At 30.0% G+C, this 27,712-nt stretch overlaps 1 protein-coding gene across 5 annotated transcripts in view; it reads right to left on the bottom strand.

The window, feature by feature from the left end:
* The window catches only part of LOC105197819 (glucosamine-6-phosphate isomerase), a 29,482-nt gene extending 2,539 nt beyond the window's left edge, over positions 1 to 26,943 (bottom strand). The window contains exons 1-2 of one of the 5 annotated variants that reach the window (XM_026140662.2): positions 26,504 to 26,943; positions 2,771 to 2,933 (exon numbers count right to left, since the gene is read on the bottom strand). In XM_026140662.2, coding sequence (XP_025996447.1) covers positions 2,771 to 2,894 — 124 coding nt within the window. In that variant the 5' untranslated portion in view covers positions 2,895 to 2,933; positions 26,504 to 26,943. The other 4 variants (XM_026140661.2, XM_039456137.1, XM_039456133.1 and 1 more) reach the window with 4 other exon arrangements.
* Positions 26,944 to 27,712: the final 769 nt, after the last annotated feature.

The following is a 27,712-nucleotide window of genomic DNA, read 5'->3' as shown; positions in this document are numbered from 1 at the left end:
TCAGCCAATGATAAATATAATTACATACTAAATAGTCTATATAATATTAAATAAAGTTTAATGCACCTGGGAAAATGCTAATGATAAAATGTAATAATATTAAATAAATTAAACGTTATAAGTCATTAGTAATTAATAAAAATATTAATAAAAAAAACAAATAATCATAAAAACCAAGCTCATAACAAATGTATATAAATTGTCCAATGATAAAAGAACAGAAAAAAATAGTACATATAATCTTAATATGAAGTAATTAACTTGAAATCAATTTGCTCTATTAAAACTCGGTTTTTCGTTATCTGGTTAAATTGTGATTAAACTTAACCTGATGTTTTAACCAATAAGCTTCACCTATGGGTGAAGCTCATTAAACTATAAGTTAACCGGATAAACAACCGGGCCTAAGCCATGTAAAAGATATATATATATAAGCCATGTAAAAGATATATATATATATCTTTTACATGGCTTAGGCCCGGTTGTTTATCCGGTTAACGTATAGTTACACACATACATATACAGGGTGTTCCATTTTAAAAAACGCACCTCGATAATTCTTCAATGAAGCATTTCCAGTAAAAATGTTTCAGACAAAAGTTGCATGGTTTCGAGGGGAACATAAGATGGTGTTATTAATTTGACCTGGAATAGTTGCTTGAAAGTCACAGTAAAGGACACCTTCAATTTTTTAAATGGGACTGCCTACTTTTTATTACATATTCTTGTAGCTTATCTCAAGACTTTTCCAAAACACTACAAGAAAGTTTATTTTCGTTAAGTACTTTTCGAGTTGTGAAGCTTGAAAGCTACGGTATACTTTCAAGCGTCATAACTCGGAAAGTATATAATAAAAATAAACTTTCTTGTAGTGTTTTAGAAAAGTCTCAAAATAAGCTACAAGAATATGCAATAAAAGATACAATATTAGAGTATTGGTAGTTCCCTAATTAAAGGGTATCGGTATTTTTCTAATATTCTATATTTTTTATTGCATATTCTTGTAGTCGACTTCAAGAGCTTTCCAAAACATTATAAATAAGTTTATTTTCGTTAAGGACTTTCCGAGTTATGACGCTTGAAGTTACAGTACACCGTAGCTTTCAAGCCTCACAACTCCAAAAATACTCAACAAAAATAAATTTCCTTGTAGTGTTTTGGAAAGGTCATGACATCAGTTATTAGATTCTGGAATCAAAAATAGGGTGTTCCATTTAAAAAAGTTAATATGATTTCGATCTGACCTTGGCGACGCCATTCTTATATTACCCTCTTGTAATAGATAAAATGGATTACAAGCGTCATTAAAGCTATATATATATAACGGAATTTTCCATTCCTTTATCATTAGACAATTTGTAATTGGCATATGATTTATGAGCTTGGTTCTTATGATTATTATTAATTTTTTTCTTATTTATATATGTTTCAATAAGGTTTTTCTTGCAAAGTTTAACTTACTTAAAATTATTATATAGACTATTTCTTTAGTATCCCACATAATACGTAATATTGCAGTGATATCACAGCAATATCATTTTTTTCATTGCAATACAAAGGAATATACCAGAAATATCACTAAAATATTACTGTGGTATTACAGTAGTATCAAAATGTCCGCGAAAATGCATCACTATGAAATATCATAGTAATATTAATGTATTATTATACAATATTTTTGTGATGTTTATGTAATATTTATATAATATTGCAAGGGATAAACTAAGTAAATATCTAAACTAATAATAAAGTTAATTAATTCTTTTTCTTAACTTTCAATTTTATTCCCCAAAAGGGCAAAGACATTATTATTTTATTTTTATGTTGATTTCTTCTATAGGATTCCGAAATTACCAAAAATATTAAAGATACTGAAAACATCGAAATTAATCGAAGAGATAATGACGTTGCATTAATAGAAACGACATAATAGAAACATCTGTTTACTGTGATATCACTACAATATTACGAGCTATATAAAATGTAATTATATTTATCATTGACGGAGAAAGACTCAGTGAGTCCAAACTGTTCCAATTAAATAAAGTTTTTATTTTTATTTATTTATTTCAAATCTTTTTAGTTTGCTCGTCTAGACCATATAATACTATTTATTTTTAAAATACAAAATATCGACTGACTCAAATAAATCAATCAAAAAAATAAAGAAAAACCTTTCTACGAGCCACCGCAGTTGTTTGTACAAATGATAAAATCTTTTATTATTAACAACAATATTTAAACATTTCGATCCTGTATTGGATCCTCTTCAGTGAAGTATACGTAAAGGACATCCATAAACGAAGTTTCTGTTCCTCGTACCTCAAGCAAGTTCAAAGCCGAGTGATGAGACGAGAACATCGATATAGTAATTTTCTATTTTGTCGGCAACAGGCTCGTTGTCTCACCGCTCGACTGAGCTTACCTTCCGTTTTGTTTCTTTTTTTTTACCATGACGGAATTAATCAATTGCCAAACGCTTGACTTTTTTGAACTTGCTTGAGGTGAGAGAAGACAAAAACTTCAATTACTTTGCAGATGTAATACATAATTTATACGGTTCACTGAAAAGGATCAAAACATCTGAATATTGTTTAATAATAACAGATTTAATCATTTTGTACGTACAAATAACTGCGGTGACGTAGAAAAGCCTTTATTTTTGTAACTATTTATTTCTATTGCATAGGTTTATCATTTTGTATTTTTACTTTATTTTCTATTGCACAGTTTATCTTTTATATCTACATTCATTACATATATTATATACCTGTGGGGAGACCGAGAACAAAATACTTATTCTCATTAGGATTGAAATCATTGATTCTCTTTAAAACATACTTCGCAGACCATTCTGCGACATAGTCCACGTTATCACAAATTACCAGACGCATAGTAAATATATTAATTGCACACAATTATGTAAATGAACACTGTAACATAAATAAATACGCAATTAGTAACGATATTTTAATAGAATTAATATTATTACAAAAATCCTTTTATAGTCGATTTTATATCAAATTGGACAACAAATAAATGTGTACTTTTCGTTCTTTCTAAACTTTTTTATTATCATATTAAATATAGAAAAAAAAAAATTTAGAAAGAACAAAAAATATGTATCTATGTCAAATTTTAGTGCTATAATCATAATACTTTGTAAGAAATGGAATCTTTTTTATGTGATTTTTGAAGTCACGATACTTACGTTTAAAATGCTCCAACTTTCAAACAGTAAAGTACCTTATGTGAACAATTTTAAAGGGGATTTATTACTCTTTATGCATTAATATTTTTCAAACATATAACTTTTATAACAAATGTATTTAAATACTTTGAAATTTTAATCACTACCTCAAAAAATTACAAATTATTTAAAAAATGTAATATCTATTTTTTGATTATTTTTCAAATAAAATTTATAAGAAAACCTTGCAAAGTATCAAATTTCAATGAAACATTATATACACATGATTACGTAAATACAGTATGCATCAAATTTAAGGAATCATTCTTTATCGTGCAAAAAAACTCAATATTGAAACTTACATCGTGAGAAATAGTTGTAGAAAGAAAACAAAACATGTTAAAGGTCAAAACCTCAGCTATAAGATACATTGAACCATTTGCGTTACAAACCAAAATAGAAAAAGGCTTTTCAGATACCAAAAATGAGACTATTTTCAAATGGCTGTAGCTCGGTAAAAAATCATCGCAGATAAAAAATACAAAAAAAAGCATTTTAAAGCTTGAAGTATCAACTTTAATGCTAAATTGACAGATTTTTAAAATTCTTTTAACTTCTTTGTCTTATGCAGTAAAAAAGCATACCTTGTTTAGTTTCATAAAATTTCGTAACTTTGACACTTTGCAGCTCGACGAAAAAAATTTTTTTTAAACAATTCAAACAAAGCTTTATAAACTATAACATTTTGCCTACAGAATACTTTTTTTAAAATTTCTTTAAAATTTTTTTTGACCGAGTTACGCAATTTTGAAACTAAACTTGCATTTTTTACAAATGATATTTGTACTTCGTGAAAAATCATCGTAGACAAAAAATGGAAAAAGCATTTTAAAGCTCCAAGTTTCAGCTTTAACGTTCTATAATTTTCAAAAATTTCAATAGTTTTCAAAAAATTTTTTTAATTTTTCAGTGCTATACTCCAAAAAAAAGATACACTGTTTGTAGCTCAATAAAAAAATTTTTTCTCGACAAATGCAAGTGCCATAAAGTATTTTTTCTACAAAATTCTTTTTTTAAAATTTTTCTACGATTTTTTTTTGACCGAATTATAAGACTTTGAAGAAACACATTTTTTACAACACATTTTTCCGAAAACTGACGTTTACCGCCAACATTAACATTACCCAATGTATACCACATAGAGATTGCCGGTCAGATTTTTGCACATCGTATGCGTGTGCGTGCGTGCGTGCGTGCGTGTGTGCGTGCATGTGCTCGCGCGTGTGTGTGTGCGTGCGTGTGCGCGCGCGCATGTGTGTGTGTGTCACAGCAAACATAAGAACCCCGCAATTCGTCACTTCTGCAGCAATATTTGCACGCAAATTACATATTACTAATTGCAAGTATTCATCCTACACTCACACGCACGCGCGCACGCACGCACACACGCATACGCACACGCACACGCACACACACAATATGCAAAAATCTGACCGGTAACCTTCAAGTGATATACATTGGGTAATGTTAATGTCGGCGGTAAACGTCAGTTTTTGGAAAAATGTACTGTAAAAAGTGTTTTTTTAAAGTCTTGTAATTCGGTAAAAAAAAATCGTAAGAAAATTAAAAAAAAAAGCATTTTGTTGAGAAAATGTCATACTTTATGGCACTTGCATTGCATTTGTCGAGAAAAAATTTTTTTATTGAGCTACAGGCTGCCAAGATACGTAATTTTAAGGAAAAAACAGTGTATCTTTTTTTGGAGCATAGCACTAAAAAATAAATAAAATTTTTGAAAACTATTAATAGCAGGTTAAAGCTGAAACTTCAAGCTTTAAAATGCTTTTTTCATTTTTTTGTCTACGATGATGTTTCACGGAGTACATACATCATTTGTAGAAAAATGCAAGTTTAGTTTCAAAATTGTGTAACTCGGTCAAAAAAAATCGTAAAAAAATTAAAAAAAAAGCATTCTGTAGGCAAAATGTAATAGTTCATGAAGCTTTGTTTGAATTGTTCAAAAAAAAATTTTTTTGTCGAGCTGCAAAGTGTTAAAATTACGAAATTTTAAGGAACAAAACAAGGTGTGCTTTTTTACTACATAAGACAAAAAAGTTAAAAAAATTTTAAAAATCTGTCAATTTAGTGTTAAAGTTGAAACTTTAAACTTAAAAATGCTTTTTTTATTTTTTATCTGCGATGATTTTTCACCAAGCTACAGTCATTTGAAAATAGTCTAATTTTTGGTATCTGAAAAGCGTTTTCTATTTTTTGTTGACAAGTGTATTAATAATTTCAATCTATAAACCCGATGAATTTAATTCTGTCCCGAGAAAATTTTCCAAACTGAGAACAGGGGATAGAATTAAAATCATTGGGTATTTATCCTTTTCAATTTTAATCCAAATGAATTCAAAACAATCATTCAATTCAACTCAAGATCCGTGCAATTTCTAGAGATTCAATCGAAACAAATCTGACAATAATTCGAAAAAAGCTTTCTAACTTCTTTTTTAATTCGTACTTTCAATCCAAATAACTGCAGAATTTATCCGATAAAGCAGATACAGTCTATCCACGCGTTTTATATCAAATACGTGAATAGAACTTTATCAGCATATCTACATGAATTCTGCGTGAACATTTCCATATAAATTTTAATACATTTGGTCCACGTAGAATTACTAATATAATTTGACGGAGATTAAAATACGAGATAGCAATGTGGACTTTGTGGAATAAATTCACTCGACTTTTATCCTGTACAATTCACATAGAATTATTGAGTAAATTTAAAAAAGATAAAAATAGGAGATAGCAACATAGAATTTACGTAAATGTAAACATGAATTAATAATAAAGTAAATATAAATGTAAATTATAATTTTCATCCTATGTAATCCACGTTGAAATTTTATTATTTTGATGATAGGGAAATAAACCCATTAAGTTTACAAGACCAATTTTTTCATCTGCAAGGTATTCCATGTAGTGATAAATGCTTATATCTTTACAAAAATCTTAAAAAAAAAAAATGTACGCCAGGTATATAAAAAAGTGTCGTATAGTCTTCCAAAAACTTCTTTTTAAAAAAGTATCGTAGTCTAACTATCTTATATTAAAAACATGTTTTTAAATTAAACTATTCCAAAAAAAGATTAGATCATAGCCGGTATTTCATTAGACACAAAAAAACATAACTGTATTTTCCTCTAAATCTACGTAAACTATAAACTTTTTTAAAACATGTATATTAAAACTATTCATTAGAACAATTAGCAAAGTAGTTAATTATTAAAAAATATACCCAGTGAGCATTATTGAAAGAAAGAGTTCTTTAAGAGAACTTTTTAAAGACTTCATTAATTTTTCTTGAAAATGATATCAATAAGTTATCTTTGTATATGTCTTTTAAAAGACCTCTTTTAAAAAAACTTTTTTAAAATCTCATTAATTTCAGGAAGCATCCATTTGGACACAGTACAATTGGACACAAACCACTCACAGCGCTTGAACAGAAAAAAATTACTAGGTACCACCCGCTGTGATTGGCTGTGTCCAATTGTACTGTGTTCAAATAGATGTTTCCCATTATAACTTTCCTTCAAAATGACATCAATAAATTATCTTTTTCCAAGATGTCTTTCACAAGAACTCTTTATGATGTCTATCTACAGATGTCTCTAGAGTCTCAGAGGAAAGAACTCTTTAAGAGGACTTTTTAAAGATCTCATTAAGTTCTCTTAAAAATGATATATCTTTTCGCAAGATGTTTTTCACAAAACATAACCTAGTTTGTTCACATATGTGGTGAATATTATTACAACATAAAAAGAATTACAGCGTTAATATTTTATTGTGGAAAAAGATTTGTGGGAGTCAAGAAATTGGCAAAATAGAAGAAGATACAAATAAGTTTTAAGTGTATTAAATATGTAGTTTAAAAATCAAATTAAACATATATTTAACAAATTATAAATGATTATAAACAAAAGACTAGTGTTCGGGCAGTACACACGACGCAAGTTTCTTCCTATTCAAATTAGCCTTACTTTAAATAACTTTTTATTAAAAATATTACAAGTGTACAATTAGCTCAGTGTTAGCATATTAGGTTGCGATTCCGAAATCGTAGGTTCGAATCCTGCCGGCGCCAATGTGTTCTTAAAAAATAAAAAATAATGCATAAAATTGTAATTAGTAAAATAGGCATCTTATATGCAAAACAGTCAATACACAATTTAAAAAATAAGATTGTTAAAAAATTTAAAAAATTTATTTTTATTGCACATTATTTGCTAAAAAAATTTTTTTTAGCATTAAGAGAATTGTCTTAAATCTAGCCTCCCATGCTTATTCGATATTCCTCTACATTTTAGAGTATTTTCTCGAAGCCGTATATAAGAGGCAAATCAGAATCAAGATAGTACCACTAAAAAATAGAATATTTGTTTTCAATGTAAAAAATTTTTAATAGTAACATTTTCTTGACATTTAGAAAAAGTGCAAATACAGTGCTCCTTTAGATGACCTTTATAAAAAGGGTGACACCCGTTTGGACACAGCTCAATTAGACATCAACCATCTTGACTTATCTAACCCAACCAACGGAAAAACTCTAGGCATCAGCAGCTATGAGTAGTGGTGTGCTATCAGAATCCGTCCTTATAAGAAGTAAAATTGCAGTGCTCCTTTAGATGACATTTATAAGAAGTCTTTTAGATGTCATATGTCTTTTACATAATGTCTTTTGCTCTAAAATTGACGCATTAGATAACATGATGATATCATTATATTATCATTCTGATGGTGTTAGAAAACCTCTCAAACATGAATACTTTAAGTCTTTTTGATAACATATTGCTCACTGAGTATGCAGTAAAAGTTCAATCTATTATTTTTCCAAATAATTTTAAGTTTCATAAAACAGACTTCAACTGACTAAACGACGGGATAATAGTGAAAAAAACATACTTGGCATGCGCGGGTCTCTTTATATTAGGTCTTATACATTTATACATACTCTTATACATTTAAATAATACGATTCGGATACAAGTATTTTTTTTTCACTATGATCCCAATTTATCGTTTAATCATTTAAAGTCTATTTTGTTAGAGTCTGCAATATACTCTAATCCAATATGTGTTACGTGGATCGTAATTCCAGTTATTATTCCCATATAATCTTCTCAAGTTAGTCATTTAATTTAAATTATTTATGCCTGTTTATATAAACAACACAAAGATCTCTTTAAAATTTCTATAGTAATTATCTTCTTAAATATTTATTGATACAATTAAATGAAGATTGTATAATAATAAGATGCAAACACACAAATGTATTAACAAAATTCTAGCTCAATGAGTTCCAAAAACTAAAGGATAAAAATGATAAATTTATAAATTCTAAATGGAGAGAAATTCGACCTTTACAAAGAAAACAAATATTTTTATCTGTATCTTAAAACAAATTAATATGCTATTTTAACTTGATTAAATTAATTAAAATTTTAAAAATTGGTAATTTTTGTACAGTACTTAATATATGTAAAATAAAATGGTCGTTGAATATATTATATAAAGGTGAAAATTTGTAAATAAAGAACAAAAAAAAATAAAAATGCAATTGAACGCGAGTTTGAAGATTTGTTTAATAATGGATAAATATCATACCATATTATGAGGTTTTGTGTTAAAAAAATAAAAATTTCTTTAATCAAACATTATCTCTTTTAGTAAAGATTTTAAAATATATGCAATGACGGTAGAGAAATAAAGAGAAATGAAATAATGCACAAAAAAAGGAAGAATTTTGAGAGTGTAAAATATGTAAAAAATAAAAAGAAGAATGAAATTAAAAAAATCCGATAAGGTCATGATCATTAAATAAAAAACGGAAGAAATTAAAAAAGCAATTAAACGCAAGTTTGAAGATTTTTTAAATAATGGATGCATATTATGGTATTTTGACGTTTTGTGTTTTTAAGAATTAGGATTTCATTAACCGAATATTATCTCTTTTAGTAAATTTTAAAAAAATGTGTGAAATAATGTAAGGTAGAAGGAGGAAGAATTGTGAGAGTGTAAAATAGATAAATAAAATGGAGAAAGGAATTAAAGATGTCAGATAAGGTACTTAATGATCATTAAACAACAAACAAAAGAAATTAAGATTGCAATTAAATGCAAGTTTAAAAATTTTTATAATAACTAGTGAATATCATATCATATTTTGAAGTTTTGTGTTGTAGAAATGAAAATTTCTTCAATCGAACATTATCTCTTTTGATAAAGATTTTTAAATATGTGCAATGAAGGTAGAGAAACAATGAGAAATGAAATAATATACGAAAGAAGAAGGAAGAATTGTGAGAGTGTAAAATAGGTAAAAAATAGAAAGGAGAAAAAAATTAAAGAAGGCGGAGGATATCACATAGTATTTTGACATTTTGTGTTTTAAGAATGAAAACTTTTTTTAACCAAACATTATCTCTTTTAGTAAAGATTTAAAAAAATGTGTAATTAATGTAAAGAAAAGAAGAGAAATTAAATAATGTAAGAAGAAAAGAGCAAGAATTGTAAGATTGTAAAATAGATGAACAATAGAAAGCAGAAAGGATTTAAAGGCCGAGAATGTAAAAATTTTTAAATAAAAGATAAAAGATATTAATAATGCAACTGAACACTATTTGAAGATTTTTTTAATGACGACGTATATTTCAGAAAATAAAATTTCAAAGGTGAACTTTTCGTTGTGATATGTCCGTCCGTAGAACACGGACAGAAAAAATAAAAACATTTTCCTTATAAAACTTTACCCAAGGTATCGTTTGAGAGTATCTAAAATTTGATCGATTTAGAAGTTATTGACAAGGGGAGGATCAGGTGAGTCACCCTGGGATTTTGATCCCAATTTTTTTAGTTATCTTGGAGACGAAAAAAAAGTTTACGTCTCCTGGCGTTTGATCGAATAGGCCTTAGTTTCGAAATAATAAATTTGTGAAAATTGGCCATACCGCGGTGCACCATAACTAAAAAAATTGGGATCAAAATCCCAGGGTGACTCACCTGATCCTCCCCTTGTAAGATATGATAATCTCATGTGCTTGAAAGTTGATCACTCGTGTATAATATTTTTTTTAATACAAAAATGCAATCGTATCACGTGCTAAGTATAAACGTTATTGTATATTAAATAATTATAAAATAAATAATTATAATATGTTTAAATTTTAAGTTTTGTGTAGATTTTGATTATATAAAAAACATAAAAAAGTTGTACATACAAGTATCAATTACAAAAATCTAATATTAATGTATACTAGAGGAAGGTTGGGCAAGAGAGGATAGAGAGATAAAACGGGGTATCGCCTCTATCGCGTGATTCAAATGCAAAAATCACAATCAAGCATACGTATTAGATGAGGCTCCTCGCTCATTAAGTTACTTACAAGTCAGCGAAATAGACAGCTGTTATTGAGATAGATTATAATTTATACTTTTTTGCGATTTGTTTATGACTACAAGAAGAAATAACAGCGAGAAAACAGAGGCGAAAAAAAAAGAAAACAAGAAAAGTATAAAATAAAATTATATAAGAGCCAAAAAAAATATGAAAAAAAAAATTAATCTAAAAAAGCATCCTACCTTGCCCGCGGGAATACCCATCTTACCCCACCCATCGAGCAAGATAACGAGAAGTGCCTCTTTTTGGTTTTTATTAAATAAAGTTTATAATACTTTAAAATTTTATTTTAATGATAAATATATTGAAAGACAAATGTCCAAAGAGTATTATAAAAATAAAGATAACTCGTTAATTATAAAAATTTAGCTTTTATTCATTCTGAAAGCTTAACTACCCTGTTTTACCCCACCTTCCCCTACTTATTAATGATAATTTTAAACATTTACCCTATCAGGAAATAATATTTTTTAAATGTTTTTTAAATATTAAAAAAAACGTTATAACCCTTGAAAAAAAAGTTGATAAACTTGTTTCAATAAACTGATTACTGATCAGTAACTGATAATATTTTTATCAGTTAACTAACAAAATATAATCAGTTACTGATCAGTAATCAGTTTATTGAAACAAGTTTATCAACTTTTTTTTTCAAGGAAATAAAGAATAAATATTTAAAAAACATTTAAAAAAACATTGTATGCTGATATAAAGTAATAATAAATCAAATCATATTCTATTTTTATTTATTCATAATCTGTCAACAAGAACATGATCTGTCATTTGTCGTCGTGAACTATTATTTTTAATCATGAATGTATAATTTTTGAAATTTTTATTATTTATATTTAGTTATATGTATGAAGTAAAGAGAGGTAACTGCAGAGATTGAAAGTGTTCACAAAAAATGTTCCGTGTTCGTTGAACGGAATAACTTGGACCATAGCGTCGCCATCTTGCACTAATTTGGTTGTTCACCAAATGTTAGACAAAGATAAAATTATACACGCTGTTATTCGTGTCCTGGAATGTTTTTGGTTAAAAGGTTAGAAAAATATATGTTACAGTGTGAGTGGAAAATTTTTTATATAATGTAATAAATAAAATAAATGATATAAATGTTTTAAATGTAACATGTAATGTGTCAATAGCTATGCAAAAATAGTATAGCTAAAGCACATATATAGAGTAAGTAAAGATAAAATAAAAATAAATAAAGATTGTATAAACAATATGTAATTGCATAGTGTTTATTATAATACTAATTAATGTTACAAAATCTATTTCAAAGAGGAGATATCGCCAAAGTGTGAAATATATATAATGCATATTACATAATCAATGACTAAATATTCAATAAAATTGTAAGATTAAAGAGAATATATATAATTATATATATTGCGACAGAGAGAAAGGGGTATTAAATGAAATATCTAATATATTTATTCACAAACACATATAAATACAAAATCTGAATGTAAAACTGTTTCTGAGAGGTTACATTCAGTTGAACGTTTTTCATGTTTTATCTGATTAAAATTTGGTATCTATTTTACTGGAAAAATTGAAGAAATCGCTCCTTATTTTAATTTTCGTCTTTATCTTGGTACATAAATTACTGTTCTATCTGTTTGTACAAATGCGCCTTCTTTAATAATATCTTTTGGTTTAAAATGCAATTTGCAAAATGTGCTATTTTTTTTCAATTTCTATATTTCTAGCAGACATGATCCCTAATAGCACAGTACATTGGCTTTACATTGGTTAACATTGGCAAAATATTAGTTATGTTGGGAGTACATTGGTCAATATTTCCCAAAGAGCCAATATTAGTCATAAAATTAATTGCACATGTACTTGTAATATTGCTCGCCAATTAATATACAATATTGCACTTACATTGGAAGTGTATTAGCCACGATTTGCCAATCTAAAGCAAATATTGTTTTTTTAAAGAAACGGTAATGTGCTGCCAATATTACGAGTCAACAATTGTACAATATTGCACTTACATTAGAAGTGCCAAGATTTGCCAATCAAAAGCAAATATTGTTTTTTAAAGAAACGGCAATGTGCTGCCAATGTTATAAGTCAACAATTGTACAATATTGCACTTACGTTGGAAGTGCATTGGCCAAGATTTGCCAATCTAAAGAGAATATTGTTTATAAAAAAACTGGTAATGTGCTGCCAATGTTACGAGTCAATAGTTGTACAATATTGCACTTATATTGGAAGTGCATTATTGGTCAAGATTTTCTAATCTAAGCGAATATTGGCTATAAAAGAAATATTAATGTGCTGCCAATGTTACGAGTCAATAATTACACTGTAAATATTATCAATAGACGAAACAGGTCCATAAATGAAGAAACCTCGATCTACATCCTAATGAGCAAACAATATTTTTCAATTGTTAAAAAAAATTTTGTTATAAAAATTTTGTATATTTAATTTAATGATTGTATTATATTGACATATATTTTCTAATTGCATTCTTACTGAAACAAATAACAGAAAAGTTATTCCAGATAATATTCTGCATTTGTGAAATTAGTAATAATGTTAAGGATCGTACACTATGCGATCATGTATCATTTATATATAGTTCTCGTGCACGTTGATGATGTGGTATCGCACACGCTCGATCCACGCGTTTTGCTCTCTAACAGCACGCCTCGGTGATCGCCGATGAATATTATTGTAAGAGTTGCCTATTTGTATAATGTTTGATATTATGCTGAGGTCGGCATTCCTCGATAAATTCAGGCAGGCGTACTCGTGTTCGACAGCCGCTCGTTCGCATGATTTACGCGACAACAAGCGCGAATACTTTTCTCACGTGATTCCCGCGTGGACATTACAAGCCCATACGCTATTCCCTCTCCCTTAAGGACAGATTCGGGAACGCCGCAGCTTTTCGATAGCTGCCGATATCCAGATTCGGTCGAGACTTCATGCGAGCGAGACGCACGAGCGATTGAGTAGTGATTTCGCGGAAACGGTGATAGAAATTAAGAAACCGCGAGTGACTAACGAACTTCGTGCCAGGATTGCTCGAGCACAGCGAAATACTCGCAGTTTACGTGATTATTACGACGGAAACATAAAGCAGGCGTAGCAGGATTGAAAGAATTTTGTAGGATTTATCGTTGTTTGGAGTCACAATCTAAGTGCAACGAGACCTCAGTGATCCAGTGTGCACTGTCATGTATAATAAAGACGACTAAGACTCAAACTTATACCAATTCGTCGAAATTTATCAAGATCACCTGCTCCTACACTAATCCCGCTTTCTCGCTTTCACTTTCGCACTTCGCAGACGCTCTCGCTCTCTCACATGCATGACTCCCGTCTTTCACACGCTCCTCCGAAAACAGTCGCACTCTCGCGGGGCGGGCATTTCGTTTCGTCACACCAGATATCAAGCTCAGTTCAACTCATTTCGCCTCGAATGCCACGCGCTCTCTCTGAGTGACACCGGCGCTCTGTTCAACGTGTTCGCTCTTGAACAAATAAAAACTATAATTTTATATTTGTTTATATAAATAATGTGCTTTAATTATACATATTTCATTTTTTTCGATAACGTATATTAATCTCATCTACCAGTTACATACACGTATCAGTGCAAAGTGTTTACAGATCATCACGAGGGATCAGTTCGCAGCGAACAAGTCAAGCAACGTTCACCGGAGTCGCAACTTGGATGGATGACCGGTTGGGTCCTAAAAAAAATTCGACTAATATTGCAACTCCAATATTGGTTAAATAAGATAAAGTGTCAACCTTCTAATATTGGATCAATGTTGAAAATCCAAAGCACAACCAATATATAATAACATATTTATATTTTTTTTCAATATTGGACCAATATTGAAAATCAATTCACACTCAATAGATAATATTAATTAAATAAGAGTCGATATCATACCCGGCAATATTGAACCAACATTAAAAATCAATTTACACCCAATATAGAATATTAGGTTTACATTATTTCCCAATATTGGTCCAATATTTTGTGATACTAGAGATCTTGTGCCAAGAAAGAAACATTATTTCATTCTATAAAAAAAATTAAAGTTTTACTTTTAATTAACATACGAGGTGTGTTCAAAAAGTATCGCGAATTTTGAATTTTCGCGGGTTACGTATATTCGAATTTCGATCTTTTTGTGGCGTTATGTTGGTACTCATGTCTCTCACTTATGCCGACAAGCTCGGCCATTTTGAATGTTCACTTAATTGTTGACAGCTGCTTTGCTTGCACGTGTTTTGGATCGTCTTCGATTTTTACCTATTCAAAAAAATGGATCAAAGAACCTGTATCAAATTTTGTGTGAAAAACGAAATTAAGTGCGCGGATGCATTCCGAATGTTGACTGTGGCATACGGAGAAGCTACCTTGGACCGAAGCAACGTTTATCGGTGGTAATGTTCTCAGAAGGCCGAGAAGATGTGAACGACGAAGAGCGTGCCGGACGCCCGAGCACTTCAACAACAGACGAAAAAATTAATGAAGTGGAGAAAATGGTATTGGCCAATCGTCGAATCACCGTTAGAGAAGTTGCTGAGGACCTAAACATATCGATTGGCTCGTGCCATTCGATTTTTATCAATGATTTGGGCATGAGACGGGTCGCCGCGAAATTCGTACCAAAATTGCTCAATTGCGACCAAAAACAGCATCGCATGAACATTGCTAATGAGATGTTGGACTCTGTCCGCGACGACCCAAATTTGCTCCAGAGGGTCATAACTGGTGACGAATCGTGGGTTTATGGTTATGACGTGGAAACCAAAGCTCAATCATCTCAATGGGAGCTGCCGCACGAACCAAGACCGAAAAAAGCGCGCCAAGTTCGGTCGAATGTGAAAGTTTTGCTGACAGTTTTCTTCGATTGCAGGGGCGTGGTGCATCATGAGTTCTTGCCACAGGGTAGAACGGTCAATAAGGAATATTACCTGCAAGTTATGCGCAATTTGCGCGAAGCAATCCGCCAGAAACGCCCGGATTTGTGGAAGAACAAAAATTGGCTTTTGCACCACGATAACGCCCCTGCTCACACATCGTTGCTTGTGCGCAACTTTTTGGCCAAAAACAACACACTAATGATGCCGCAGCCACCGTATTCCCCAGATCTGGCCCCCTGTGACTTTTTCTTGTTCCCTAAACTGAAGAGGCCCATGAAAGGACGACGTTACGCTACGCTTGACGAGATAAAGACGGCATCGAAGGAGGAGCTGAACAAGATAAAAAAAAATGATTTGTTGAAGTGCTTCGAAGATTGGAAAAACCGTTGGCACAAGTGTATAATATCTCATGGGGATTACTTTGAAGGGGACAAAATAGATATTCATGAATAAATAAATAATTTTTGAAAAAACACAAAATTCGCGATACTTTTTGAACACACCTCGTATACATTTATAATATATATTTGTTAACATGTACAAAAAAATTAAAAAAAATACTTCTTAAAATTTGAATATCTACTGTATGAGGTGTAAATGAACTTTTTCTTTCTAAGGTGTAAATGAACCTTTTCTCTCTCGCCTAGAGTTACAGCCATCCACGCAACAAGCCATTTTATTTAATTAGTATTTTATTTATATTAAAAATTAAAAATACAAATTATATTTCTATGTATCAACACGCAATGTAATTGTATGTATATACTGATCATGACTTACTTCATGATACTGATTCAATAAGGCGACGCTATGGTCCAAATTATTCCGTTCAACAAATCCAGAACTTTTCGTGATCAATTTTTTTTCCCCAGCCTATGCAGTTACCTCTCCTTAATCTTACTACATGGTTACATGGAAACATGAAATTAAATAAATGGTGCGCGCGTAGCGCGCGCTTGTTCTAGTTGTTTTCAAAAAATACATTTATTCTGTGTAAGATAAAGTTAGATGACTTTTTAGCGTAAGAAAAGATGAGTTGATAGAATGAATTATTCTTTATCGATAATAAAACTTGAAAAAATGTAAAATATATACAATATAAAACATGTATATTTTATTATTATTTATTACACGGAACTTTTGCAACAAATTTTTGCTGTATGATGCTTACACATCAATTTGTCACATTTTAGACATTTATACATTTTTCGATCAAGAGAAGACAGACATAATAAATCTTTTTGACTTAGCCATTTTATTATCTGCCAACAAATTACGAGAATCTTGATCTTCAGGAATGTTGTGTAGTCTAGAAAACTTTCCATTTGTGTATGTAATATTGTTCGCAACGTTGAAAAAGCGAAACAATGCGTCAGAAATGGCTTGATGAGAGCTACAGTTAGCTCTCGTATGTAATCTTTACGATATTTTTCTGGGTTATCTTTTAATAAGTTATAAATTAGAAAATGAATTAATACTAGCCTGATTTAATATCTTATAAAAGTATCGCATAGGCCATCTACGTGTTTTTATTAGAGTGATAAAATCTTGACATTTTTTGTCACAACGCAGAAACAAACCAGTCTCTCGTTGGTCAAAGTACAAAAATAAAGTTAAAGATTATACAAAATGCTATTAATCAATTAACATTTGCTTGTTAAAAAAAAATTTAATTTTTCTTTACAATACATACGTTTCTCACACATTGGGTGTAACGTACCCGTACCTTGAAAAAATACGACTGTATAAAATTTTTAATCGATTCTCGAAGACTGCTATCATGGGGAATCAGTAGTGAAAATATTAATAGAAATATTGCCGGACTCCTGTCCCCCCAATCTTTACGGTTACAAATGCTAAACATTTTTGTAAATAGCCCGGATATACCAGATCCAGTGTGGCTGCTGAGAGAGTTAATAAAAATTTTTTTATATTTAATTTAATTATTGTATCATATTAATATTTTTCTAGTTAAATTCTTATTTAAACAAATAACAGAAGTTATTCCAAATATTATTCAACATTTGTAAAATCATTAAAAAAACTATAACTTTATATTTATATAAATAATACGTTTTAATTATACAGGGTGTCAGATGAAGTTTGCCCGTGATCTCGTGGGTTGATAGAGCAAGTAAAACTGAGCAGAAAAGTCCTGTATCATTTTTCAATATTTGCAATGGTTCCGAAGATAAAAATTAATAAAGTCAGCAAATGAGCACGTACTTTTCCTACTCACCGCACGCGGACATCGCCGGATGGGATCCGAGCGCATGATGCAATAGCCCACCAACCAATTATCTTGATTTATCTAACCCAACCAACGGAAAAACTCTAAAAATCGGTCGCTGTGAGTGGTGGTGTGCTATTGGGATCCGCCCTAGAAAAAGTGCCGGACCGGCCAAATATTTCGAAAACTAAGCATTTTAGAAAATAGTGTTTTAGATAAAAGTTATAGGGTTCCAAAAGATCTTTTTACTGATCTTAGAAGTTTAACCTTGGATGGCGTCGCCAAGGTCATATAAAAATCACATTAACTTTTTTAAATGAAACATCCTATTTTTGATTCCAGAATCTAATAGCTGGTGTCAAGAGTTTTTCAAACACTATAAACAAGTTTATTTTTGTTGAGTACTTCTCGAGTTGTTAGGCTTGAAAGCTACAGTACTTAACTTTTAAGCGTTATAACTCGGAAAGTACTTAATAAAAATAAACTTATTTATAGTGTTTTGGAAAGTTCTCAAAATCGACTACAAGAAAATGCAATAAAAAATATAGAATGTTAGGGAAGTATTGCTACCCTTTAATTAGGGAACTACCGATACTTTAACATTATATTTTTTATTGCATTTTCTTGTAGTTGATTTTGAAAGCTTTCCAAAACATTATAAATAAGTTTATTTTTGTTAAATATTTTTTGAGTTATGACGCTTGAAAATTACAGTACACTATAGCTTTCAGGCTTCACAACTCGAAAAATTCTTAACAAAAATAAATTTGTTTATAGTGTTTGGAAAGCTTTTGATACCAGCTCTTGATAAATCGAGATAATTGGTTGGTGGGCTATCGCACCGTGCGCTATCGGATCCCGTCCTTTTTTCTACGCCCTATAAAAATATAGAAGAAAAGGATTGCACGGGGAAAACATTAATGATCGTATATGCGAGTCTTCGGCGATTTGGAAGAGATTATCAAAATAAAACACAAAAGCGTCGAGGTAACATAATTACTTGCTCAGAAATATATTTTAGAAAATATTCCCTAAGGGAAAAACCTAGTGTAAACAGCCGTTCTTTCTCAACTTTAAAAAAAAATATGGCAAAATTTATTCTATGTAGACAAAGTATACAATAATATTCACTATTTAAACTAATTAAAAAAATCTTTTTGGTGTTGAAAAATTTCAAAATATCGGCACAGCAACTGCTTAAAGTTAACTCCTTGAATTTGCGCCGGGAAACGCCGAGGTCACAAAATTAATATAAAACAAGAATTTCAAGAAAATTTTGTTAGTTTATGTAAAAACGCACAACATATACCTACATAATTAATAAAATTCATAAAATTGCAAAAACGGCGATATAAAGAAACACTACTTTAAACAATTGTTAATAATCATTGTTTAAAGCAAAATATTAATAATCAGATAGGTATATGTTGGGATCAAATAATTGAACAATAAGCATGTAAAATTTGAAGTTGATCGGTCAAGTAGTTTTTGTTACATTTCCCGGCGCGCAAAATTTAGCGTTTTGAGAAAAAGACGGTTAAAGCTGTATACCAACGCGCTCTGGCCGCTGAGGCCGACTCACCTTTCTTTAAAATTAACACAAAAAAGTCTCTTATAACTTTTAATGTTTTTTTTTTCATATTTTTTTCATATGATTTTCGAACAATTTCAGCAAAAATCAAAAAACGAGATTGCGTCTCGCGCCAAAGTCTGAGTTGTATCACCTTAATCAAAAAGTTCCCGGAATTATCACCAAGCGATACTCAGTGTCAGCTGATTTGAGTTCTGTTTTTTTTTTATTAAGTTGTCACATCTATCATTGACATTTCCACCAAATTTTATCGCCATAGCTTGACATTTGTAAAAATTACGCCGTCTTGAGTACATCTACCTCTACGCGTGTTTTCGATTTTTTAAAAATAAAGTTGAATTTGCAACAACGAGTTTGTATTAAATTTTGCGTTAAAAATAGATTCAATAGTGCGAAAACCTTGGAAACGTTGGAAAACTGTTTCGGTAAAGATATTCCAAAGAAAACAACCGTTTAAGAGTGGCATGAAGGCTTTTCATGGATTACAACGGTAATGTACATCACAAATTTTTGCCAGGTCAGATAGTTAATAAAGAGTATTATTTGAGCGTTATAAAACGTTTGCGTGTTGCCAGGTCAGATAGTTAATAAAGAGTATTATTTGAGCGTTATAAAACGTTTGCGTGAAGCAATTCGCCAAAAGAGAAAAGATTTGTGGGTAAACAACTCGTGGATTTTGCACCATGATAATGCACTGTCACACAATACCATTATTATCCGGGAATTTTTGACCAAGAACAAAACGAATACCATCCAACAGCCATCGAATTCACCTGATATAGCTCGCTGCAATTTTTTTCTGTTCGATCAAGTCAAAAAACCACTACGGGGAACGCGTTTTAACAACGAAAAGGAGGTTATGGAAAAATCAAAAACGGCTCTGATGGCTATACCGACAATAGAGTTCCATAAATGTTTCGAGAGCTAAATCAAGCGCTGGCATAAGTGCGTTGCAGTCGTTGGGGAGTACTTTAAAGACGACAATATCACTTTTAATAAATAAACTTGTATTTTGAATTTTCTGAATGAATTCCAGAAGCTTTTTGATCAAAGTGGTAGAGGAGAAGAGGGTAATATGGCACCCATTTTCATTTTATTAAATAACTTTGTATATAATTAATATTTTCTGTTGAAACTTAAACAATTACATTCGTCAGAGTGTTGTTTGACAGATTCTAGGCTCAAAGTAATGAAATATTTATTATTTAGGACGTGATTTATAAAAATCTAATGTACTACATGTACTACATAATCGGTGGAAGAAAAAAAGTGGTTGTAATATGGCTATCCATAAAAATAGTTTTAAAAAATTAGTTTAATTTAAAAGAAACAATAGAACCCTGTTACAAAATTATATATTTTTAATTTTCCATTGTTTAGACTTATCTTGATTTAGAATTTTCCTGCGTTCAAAAGCTTTAGAAATACTATTAAATATTTTATTAAAAATGTCATTTTATCCTTGTTTAACATTAAACAACAAGCATAAAACGATGTCTTTAATGTTTCTAAACACTGCTCTTTAGAATGACAATCAATATATCGAAGAAATATAAAAATTTTGCTTAAAAAACCATATTAACAAAATTCCATGTTATTATTTTAACTTTGTATAACTGTATTATTTTAACTTTGTATCTATAAATGTATATGGCCGAATAAAAAGTTAAATAACAAAAAAATACTCGAGTGTATGTACCTTCGTGATAATATACTTAAGTTTAAGAATAATGAGAAAATGTATGTAGTTAAAGGTGTACCTTAAAAAAGTTTAGAAGTGTTCAAAAGTAAAAATGCCTTATAACAATTGTCAGTCATTATGTATTGGCATAATAGCATCACTAAAAAACGGCGGACTACTAAACGAATAACTCCATAAGCAATTCTTAAAATACGTCACCTAATAACGGAAATAATAGGGGTAGCTATATTATCGACAGTAGCCATAATATCCTCTTCTATATGCTATTCGCACCGTGCGGTGGGCTGATTCACCTTTCTTTAAAATTAACACAAAAGGAAGTCTCATATAACTTTTTAATGTTTTTCTTCATATTTTTAAGATAATTTCCTAAGAATTTCAGCAAAAAACAGAAAACGTAAAATAAATCAATTTTACACTAGGTTCTCCCCTTAAAAAATAATATTTATAATATTAATACTTTTACTTGTCATTGGTGAGAATGATAAGTGAATGAGAAATGTTCTGTAAATAGAACTCTGCATCGGTGATTGACAAGAACATATATCCTATTACGGTTTGTATTTTTACATTACTATTTCCGAAAATTTAAAAAACGTGATAAGCATTTAATTAATGTTTACTTTATAATATATTCATTTTTCTTACATTGCTCTCATATCACTCTATTTTTGAAAAGTTGATATACGAGTATGTATAAATTAATTCATTTTTAATAAAAATGTATTCAACATTTATTTTTTATTTAATAATACAAATTCTTTGATATATATTTGATATTTTAAATACAAAATTATAAAATAAAAATATATATTTTTCACATACTACGTTATGCATATTAAAAACAATTCGTAATAAAAATAAATTCAACATTAAATAAAAAAGATTTATATTTATATAACAGTAATAAAAAAGAAAGGGGAAAGTGGGTTAAATCAAACCTAGCTGCAGTTTTTGTTCTCTATAAGGCGCAAATAAAATCCAATCGTAAGACTGAAGGTGCTATTGAAAAGATAATTTAATTTCCTTCATTCTTGCTTCAGACCATTTTGACGTATCTCTCTTCTGTATTGAACTACAACGGAAAATGTAAAAACACTTTTTCCGATTTGGAACTATTAATCCTAAATCGGACTACCCCTTGGTCCAAATCAAACAATTTTTATCAACTTTTAAATAGAATTTCAAAAGATTAAGTATAATGTATTTTTATTTAGTATTAAATAAAAACAAGCAATTTGACAAAAAATAAAAATTTTATTAAAAAAAAAACAAATTAGTAACAGTTTATATAGTTAGACGTTTTTCGGTCATGTTATGGTATTGTTATTATTAGAGTTGAAATTAATAAAATTCAATTATTCCAAGTCCGATGACTCATAATATTTTACTAATTTAATATTTCTAGGACCAGATTTGGTCAGCCGATTACCAGTACTACGATCAGGTGCAATTCCGACGTAAAAATCCGATTTAGACACAAGTTCTTTCAAACTTCAGAACAATTTTTACAATAAACCGCAAAAAAGATCATAAAATGATTGATATTTTTTAATTCTACACTCTTTAATAATCTTAAATCAATTATCTTCCAAATTTTTAACACCTTTTAAATAATAATAAAAAAAAAAAATTTTTTTATTTATTTTTGTACGATGACTAAAAATACATATTCGCGTCTATTCTGTAAATGTTATGACAGAGAACTGTCAAATTGCTGTCACATGTTCGGTGTCTTATACTTTACATTATAAATGGCATGCAAATCTGCTTAACCGTATTCATTTAAATTAAAAAAGTCCAATTTGGAACACAGTCCAATTTACCCCACTTTCCCCTATATTTTTTTATTACTGTTCATTATTGATATATTTAAAAATTAATGTATGAGAACAGTAAGAAAAATAAATTTATCTTTAATAAAATATTTAATAAAAATTTTCGAAAATAATAGTAATAGTAAAACAATACTATCTTTTTATTTGTTACTGTAACATTGATACATTCAACTTTCAATTACAACATTTTTTTCTATTTCCTATAGTTTCGATAATATACACTTCAAAAGAAGAAAACCGATTTTCTTCAAAAAGTTGTTTCATCTAAAAGTGAATATTGGCACGTATAAAAAATATGTGTCCCTTATTTTGATCTGTACTACAACATATTAAAGGCTCGTCAAAATCAGAGAGAAACACTTCCGTCCCTTTCCTTGTAAGTCTTAATTCTTACTAAATTAAAATTGTGTTTTAATCACGACAAATATATGTTACTGTAAAAGCCCGAATTACGGTAAATCCTAAGATTTTCCAGTAAAACCTAAGATTTACCAATTCTTAATGGTAAAAGTCCGAACAGTTCTATGATCATCGTTTATTTTGAACTTTTATCACCATTCACTTGATAAATCTTAGGATTTACCTCAAAGGCACGGTTGAATGTTAAATGTTGAAAAGGACATGTCATAACGTGTTTGGCGCATCGTCTTGTACTCGTGGACAGTCTGCAGCCCCACGCTACCCGTACCAAAATAGATAAGGATTTGACTGATCAGTAATATAAATGATTAATAATTACTCTCATATGATACATAAAAATATGTAAGATTTTGACTGATAGTTAATTGAAATAAATGATTAAGAAGTACTCATTGTTTTATTCCCAAAACCAACATTTACCATCCGTCACTAGTAAAACCTAGCATGTACTAAATTCTAATGATAAAACCTGAAAAAAAATTGTCCCTTTTTTATAAATCCTTACATTTACCAACTCATATCGGTAAATCCTAAGATTTACCAAGTGAATGGTGGTAAAAGTTCGAAATGAACGATGATCACAGAACTGTTCGGACTTTTACCATTAAGAGTTGGTAAATCTTAGGTTTTACTGGAAGATCTTAGAATTTACCGTAGTTCGGGCTTTTACAGTAACATATACATATTGTTTAACACCACAAAACGTGTGATACCAATACAAAATTACTTTTTCAAAAAAAGATAAAAAAAAGTGCCAAGTGTGTGTGCGTGCGTGTAGGTGTGTGTGCGTACGTATGCGCGCGCGCATCTCAAATCTTGATTTTCCTAGAAAACCCAAGTGATACTATCTTTGTATTCTCATTGAAAATTCTTTCTATTCCAATCCAAGTAATCTTTAATTTTTCTCTAATATCTTTAATTTTTCTCTAAACACAAATGATACTATCTTTGTACAATATTTTCATTAAAAAATCTTATTCCAATCTTAACCCAAATGGTATGTGTTGAAAAAAATAATATTTCGAAATTTAATTCAACCTAAGTAATATGTATTTTCAAAAAAAAAAATGTTTAAATCTTTAAATTGTGCCAATTATAAAGAAAATATGTTGTTCTTTGAAATATCTGTTGTAACACTTTTAACGAATAGAATACAACTGGTAGTATTATTGTATTTACATTCAAAGATCTTCCTATTTCAACCCAAGTGGTAGTGCTTTAATTTTTTTAACAAGACCCAAAAGGTACTATCTTTGTATTTCCATTGAAAAATCTTTTTGTTCTAACCAAAGTAGATGTATTTAATTTAAAAAAGTTTTAATGAAATATAACATTTAATCTCAAAGAATTAAAGAAAAAAGAGTAAATATAAACATGTAAATATAATAAAGATGTAAAATACAATAGTTATAGCAATTTAAAAAAAAATTGTAATGACTTATAGTTACTTAAATATGTTAAAGAAACTTAATAATCTTTTCATTGTTTTTTTACTAGAGGCCCAGCAGCGCCAAGTTTTTGAACATTAAAAATTTTTTATTTCAATAAAATTTTCTTGTCTTGTACTGTTTCCTCCTTAATTTTTTTAGATTAAATGTTACATTAAAACCTTTTTAAATTAAATACATTCTTTAGCTTAAAACAAAAAAATTTTTTAATGAAAATACAAAGATAGTATCACTTGGGTTTTATTTAAAAAAATTACCATCATTTAGGTTGGAATACGAAGGCCCTTGAATGGAAATACGAAGATACTATCACTTGGATTTTATTTGTTAAAAGTAGCAGTTTTTTCAAAGAACAAAATATTCTCTTTATGATTGGCACAATTTAAAGATCTTATGCATTTTTTTTTTTTTTTTATATATATCACTTAGGCTGAATTAAGTTACATAATTTTGAGATATCTTTTTTTTTAAGTAAATACCACTTAGGTTAAGATTAGAAAGATTTTTCAATAAAAATACAAAGATAGTATCATTTGTGTTTGGAGAAAGAAATTAAAGATACTACCACTTGAGTTAGAATATGAAGATTTTTCAATAAAAATACAAAAATAGTATCAGTTAGATTTTGTAGAAAAAATAAAAATAATATTTAACAAGAATAGATGATGCTTACAAGTGTTGTGAGTGCCAAAACCTAACGTATGCATTAGCATGTGTTAAATAGAGACTCTGATCTTCAAGTAAAAGATTAACTTGTGTACATGTGTGTATGTGTGTGAGAAAGAAAGCATCCAAGAAAACATAAAATCCAAGATCGAATCATAAGGTTGAAAATGATTAAAAATGTATAGGACAAAAATAGCAAAGTAAAAGTAAAAAGTATAAAAATGAAAAAAGATACATATAAAAATGTTTTAAAAAATTATCTTTGTAAAATCTTTAAGATGTCTTATGACGCAATTTGGACTTATCTGGGATGTTTCTTGTTATATTTTGGATAAAATAAACAGCTTATATTTGTTTTAATTACTATGTAACTTTTAAACAACTAATTTATTAAAGTACCCATGTGTATTAGAAATACACATCGACAAATCAATATTTATTTTGATGTGTCTGGGACATTATAAGAAAAACGAGCTTTTATCTACAGCAAAACTTATTTGCGCATTCATATCTCAAAGATAAACTTGTGACATTAACATTTTTATCTTATATGCATAGCGCCTGCAAAATAATTTTGTGTATATTTTTCATATTCTTAAAGTTAGATAAGTTAATATATATTTATCTGTTTTTTTTCACAAAATTAGTTTTTTAGAGTCAGATTATCAATACACTGTAAATGATATTAACTGTAGTTATTATAACACTATCTAATCAAGGTTACAAAGGATACATATAGCTACCAGAGTACCCAAAATTCTTATCGATACACACACGGTTATCTCGTAGACACTCGCTTATCACATTACAGCCTGATCGGGTGCAGCTTTTTCCCTTGCGCTTGAAGTCAACAACGGCTCCAAAATCGAGCGGCTGTTGATCTTCGTAAATTGACAGCGTACGAAAAATAAAGAACTGATCTGTTCGCCAATTCGTTTTTCCCGCTTCTATCGCGATGGAGGAACCGCGATTCCTCGACAGATCATCGTTCGAAGAGAAAAGTACCGCAAAAGAGAGCTTAAAGAAGTACGAACCTGCTAGGCGAATCGTCGTGACGGTCGCACCACTGGTCGGTCACTGGATCAGCTGACCAGCATGCGCTAACCTAATCTTTAGCGTTCGTTGCTCGATCTCCCCTTGAAAGTGGCAACGCCTGTTCTTTTTGGGTCAACTCATCGCCACGCGAATCCTTATCGTAGCTATTACAGATAAGGATGTGATACCTTTCGTGACTTACCGCGTCACAATTTGTTACTACTCTTTAATGTTCGTGAGCGTGGCTTACAAGAGGTACACTGATTGTGAGATGTATGTATGTACATACAGTCGTGAGAAAAATAGGAAATATCAAGGAAACAACCGATTCATAAATAAACATTAATATATAGCTTGAGCGTTGCTTTGCGAAAACGATCTTATATCAAATAAGCAAAACTTGAGAACTTTTTCGCCAAGCTTGCCTTAAGCTTAAATCACACTAGTGATTGACAATTGCAATTGAGGATTGGCGATTACTTTTTAAACCAATCAGAGCAAAGCAGTCGGTAGTTGCTTTGCTCTAATTGGTTAAAAAGTAATCGTCAATCGCTAGGTGTGATTTGAGCTTTAAATCATGACTATGACCTAGTTTACACCGAACACTTGACACACATGCTAACAAGTAACTTTCTATTAAATTGTCTTAATTTCGACAATACGTGTAAATGTATACGTGATATCTATATTTAATTAATTATCTCGATTCATATTGTACCAACTTAATATACTATTCATTAAATTTATTACCGAAATTAAGATAATTGAATAGAAAGTTACTAAATATTACGCGTATCAAGTATTCGGTGTAAACAAAGCCATGGGCTGCGTTCAGCAGACTCAACATGTTGAGATATTCTTCTGCATCATTCAATCAGATTTTCAGATTTAGGGCCACTTTCACCAAGGGTGCGTTCAGACTGAACGTCCGAGTGCGCCCAGATGTTATTTTATTTTTGTTGTTTACAGAATGTTAAACAAGGATAGAATAATGCTTGGGTGCACCTAGACGTTCATTCTGAACGCGGCCCTACGCCGATTAACTTAATCGCTGATTAGTCTATCGGAATTGACCAATCGTATTTGTCGTTAAGTAAAAACGACAAATGCTATTGGTCAATTCCGCTAGACTAATCAGCGGTTAAGTTAATCGGCGTTGGTGAAAGTGGCCCTCAGACTACGCATTGAAAATTGAAGATTAAAGATTG

This window comes from Solenopsis invicta, chromosome 1 (assembly GCF_016802725.1).
Source record: "Solenopsis invicta isolate M01_SB chromosome 1, UNIL_Sinv_3.0, whole genome shotgun sequence".
NCBI lineage: Eukaryota > Metazoa > Arthropoda > Insecta > Hymenoptera > Formicidae > Solenopsis > Solenopsis invicta.
This window is presented reverse-complemented; position numbering and strand designations above follow the sequence as displayed.